General features: G+C 42.9%; 1 protein-coding gene across 1 annotated transcript; it reads left to right on the top strand.

The window, feature by feature from the left end:
* Positions 1-145: 145 nt before the first annotated feature.
* Positions 146-2,251, top strand: LOC131892538 (lipase 3-like; the record flags this gene model as incomplete). The annotated part of the gene is given in 2 exon segments (XM_059242344.1): positions 146-376; positions 1,915-2,251. Coding segments are annotated over 2 exon segments (490 nt in total), but the record flags the coding sequence as incomplete, so codon positions are not given.
* Between the last annotated feature and the right edge of the window lie 1,377 nt (positions 2,252-3,628).

The raw sequence follows: 3,628 nt of genomic DNA, 5'->3' as shown, positions 1-3,628 counted from the left end.
AAAAGGAGAGAGATTCATGATACCACTTCTGGGTTAAACGGGTAGTAGGTGGCTTTTATGCGTAGTGCAGCCGTATTTCCCTGGAAACACTTGGCTGGGTGGGCCTCCACCGCTACTACTCATCCTATTATGGTCATCAATAAACGGTCCGCCCGACGTTTGGCCTCCTGGCCAAAGAAGCTCAAACTCAGGCCGCCGATCGATCGATGTAGATTTACCGTGGATGGCCAGTCTTAGTGGACCTGAACGGCCTTCGAAGCGCCAGCCTTTGATGACACCCAAAGGAGATCGAAGTTCCAACTCACGAGCCCGACAGTCACCCGAGCATCTCGTGTGGGTTGATGGGGTCCCTTGGGACGAGAATACATTGCCCGCGGTGAGTGCGAACAACAAACGTGAGGTTTGAGGGCGAATTTGGCCAGACCGAAATGCAAGTCTTGCCCGAAAATGGCGAAACACGCTTCAATCAGCAATTACTCGACATTATAAGTTCAATACCAGTCAGGAGTGGCTACCATCCTACTTGGAATTGTCTAGCTAATCGGGTGAACACGAAAATGTGCAATGAGGGCCATCGGTTTTTACCCTAGACTTTCGTTTTAGCACAGGTGAATGAAAGTCAAGAGCTCAATGGTTTGTGAGAATTTCCCAACCACACTAATCACGAAATTGCATTCACGTAGATGTTCAGGCCAAATGAAAAGTCCTTTCATTTTTCAAGACCTCAATGATAAAGGGATTTGGGGAAAATAAAAAATGCATTGGCTAATTCTAATTTTAAACCTAGCTTTTTGTGTGAGAGATGAATTCAATTTTTAAAAGAGATAGTTGTCAACGCATGTTTTTTTGGCTGCTTGTCTGAGATTGTTAGAAAAAGATGAAAAACAAACATTTGAGCTTTGATTCTTATTCAAGCTCTTCTGAGGCATTCCCGATTGAAAGACTCTAAAGCCTGTATTGCTTAAAAGCTAGATGATTGTTTTCTTTTCCAACATGAAGTTCACATTTTACAGGTGAGAGAGTAACAACTAAATGTAAAAATAGACGGCGGGTTGATCTCATCACTCAATATGTTTGATGTGATGCATCTTTCTCATGTTGCAAAAACGCCAAATTCAATGCATTTGAAACCCTTATGATTTAAAAAATGATATTGATTCTGGCGGAAAATATGTTCTAGTTCTCTGTTCGCATAAGGTGTTCAAATCGAGCCTAGTGTGCCAGTGAGCGCCGGCCAGAGGGGTGGGGGATTCCCTTATCAAAGACTGTTCTTTGATCACAATGATACAAAGAGAATCTTTAAAGATTTTGTTGGCCTTTCGAGATGATAAGGAAGAGAAAACCCCTTTCAGTGGCCATGTATCTCGTGATCCTATTTTCAAAGGATATTTTTGACATCTCTCAGTTCGAAACAGAAAAGATCAATACTTTTTGGAAAACTACCTCAAGATGTAGGCCTTGAAATTACGTTGGTTGTTGTTGTTGTTGACACCACTGAAAAGAAATCGTTCATTCAACTTTTTTAATGTTTGAACCTGATAGTCGAGTATAATCGAGTGGTCTAAGAGGCAGCACATTCAAGGCAAGAGTCGTCTCCCTAGGTTTTGCAGATTCATACCACGATGCCAAATGTTGATCCATTTGGGAGGAGATGTTGGGTCGTGGTTAGCACAGTTACCTAGAGTAAGAGAGGTCCTCGGTTTGATTCTCCTCCCCGGCCTATACGGAGCCTAGCACATCCGCCAATAAAATAAAACCTGAGCATCAAGTGTTTTTTGAGTTCTCCGATTGCTTGTCTTCATTACATAAGAAAATGAGGGCACTGACCTGTGAATATGATCACCCCCATTTTAGACTCTTAAAATAACGGGTATTGATCAATCAAGGAATTTCAAGTATTTTTTCCTATTTCAGCCTTTGATGATTAAAATGGAAGGATATCCAATTGAATCTCATCAGGTTATGACGAAAGATGGTTACACGCTGACCATGCACCGAATTCCCTTTGGGTCAGGACATCGATCCCCGATGTCCACTACCTCGTTCAGCTCGTCCAGCACCTCCTATTCCGCTACTTTCTCCTCCTCTTCACCATCCTCATCAAGGACTCCACGCTCCGGAAATGTTGCTGTTGGAAACAGTTCCCAATCCAACGGTCACGGAGTCCCGCTTCGAATTCCTGTACTGGTCCAGCATGGTGTCCTTTGTTCCTCGGCCGATTGGGTGATGGGTACACCTGAGCGAAGCTTGGGTAAGAAAGACTGATAAATGAACCAAAAAGACACGATTAAAGGGTAGGATATAGAATGTGGCTGGGTGCGCGGATTACTCTTCCATCGGTCGGTTCCTTCTTTCCCCCATGGACGACAAGACATTCAAATGAATTTATTCATCATGAGGACAAAGAGGCCGAAACATTCTGATTCAAACAAAAATAACTTTTCTTTGCCTGAGTGCGATGCTTGCATGAAAGGGTATATAGGTATACTCCATCATACTTTACGAGTACATATAGGACTACATTACCCTGGAACAGATCGATCAATGGTCTCTTTACTTTCTACAAAGAGTTCTTTTAAGGGAATAGAAGTTTCGGTGGTTAAAGAAGAAGAAAAAATGTCCATTGCTTTTGAATCAGGTTAAATCTATCTCTGACGTGTTTTTCCTCCCTTCGAGTTCGGAAACTTCAATCATCTAACGATACGGCCATTGACTGCCCAAGTTTTTGTCTTGATTTCCCAATCCAATCATTTGTGCCAGTCTCTTCGGGCCTTTTTTTTTCTGGATTCATTCTCTCACCTCAAGTTGATTGCTAATGGGCGCCATTAGTCTCAATAACGGACTAGCCATATTTGACAAGGTGGCCACGGAGCCAAGGCCACCATGGACCGAATACTGTCGGTGCAAACCGGGCATATGATTGGCCATAATCCACATGGCCGTGGTGCCATAGAATGCCCCACATAGAAGATCTTTTGTTGTCCACTGACCCGCTGGACGTGTCGATCATGGCAGAGGAGTCATACCGACCATCTCGTCGAAGGAAAAGTCCAAAATGGAACGTTGTCCGGATGCATATGTGCATCATGGCTGGAATTCCTGGGTTCAGTGAATATGTCCACGAACCCCACCGCTGTCTACGTCGGCACATTATCCAACATCTCTGAAAGTTCGGCGCGGCCATAACAGAATCTGGGAAAGTCAGCCGCGATTAATATGCTTCTTAAGCTAGTATGCATTGTTAAATGCTATCCAGAAGTAAACTGTGACCTGTTGAGCATTGACTTCACACTAGTCAATCAAGATGGTAGTTCATTTTTATGCTCGGGAGCATAATAAAACGAGAGAAACAAAATCAGACCAGTGGCAGTATGTAAAACATTCAATATTCTTGTAATTGTGACGTGCAAACACAGTCCGCCATTGATCTTGCTTTTTTAACAGCATTATATAATCCAGTCACTAGGCCACAATAATGAATGAAAGGACCCTTGAACCCGGAATAGCCCTCCAGGCACCAACGGGGAAACTATTGTATATACAATCATGTATAAAAAATATGAATCCAGTGAGCCATTCTTCTCGCAAAAAAGAGCTAAAAAAGAATAAAAAGAGATCAGAGAACGAA

This window comes from Tigriopus californicus, unplaced genomic scaffold (assembly GCF_007210705.1).
Source record: "Tigriopus californicus strain San Diego unplaced genomic scaffold, Tcal_SD_v2.1 Contig190, whole genome shotgun sequence".
NCBI lineage: Eukaryota > Metazoa > Arthropoda > Copepoda > Harpacticoida > Harpacticidae > Tigriopus > Tigriopus californicus.
This window is presented reverse-complemented; position numbering and strand designations above follow the sequence as displayed.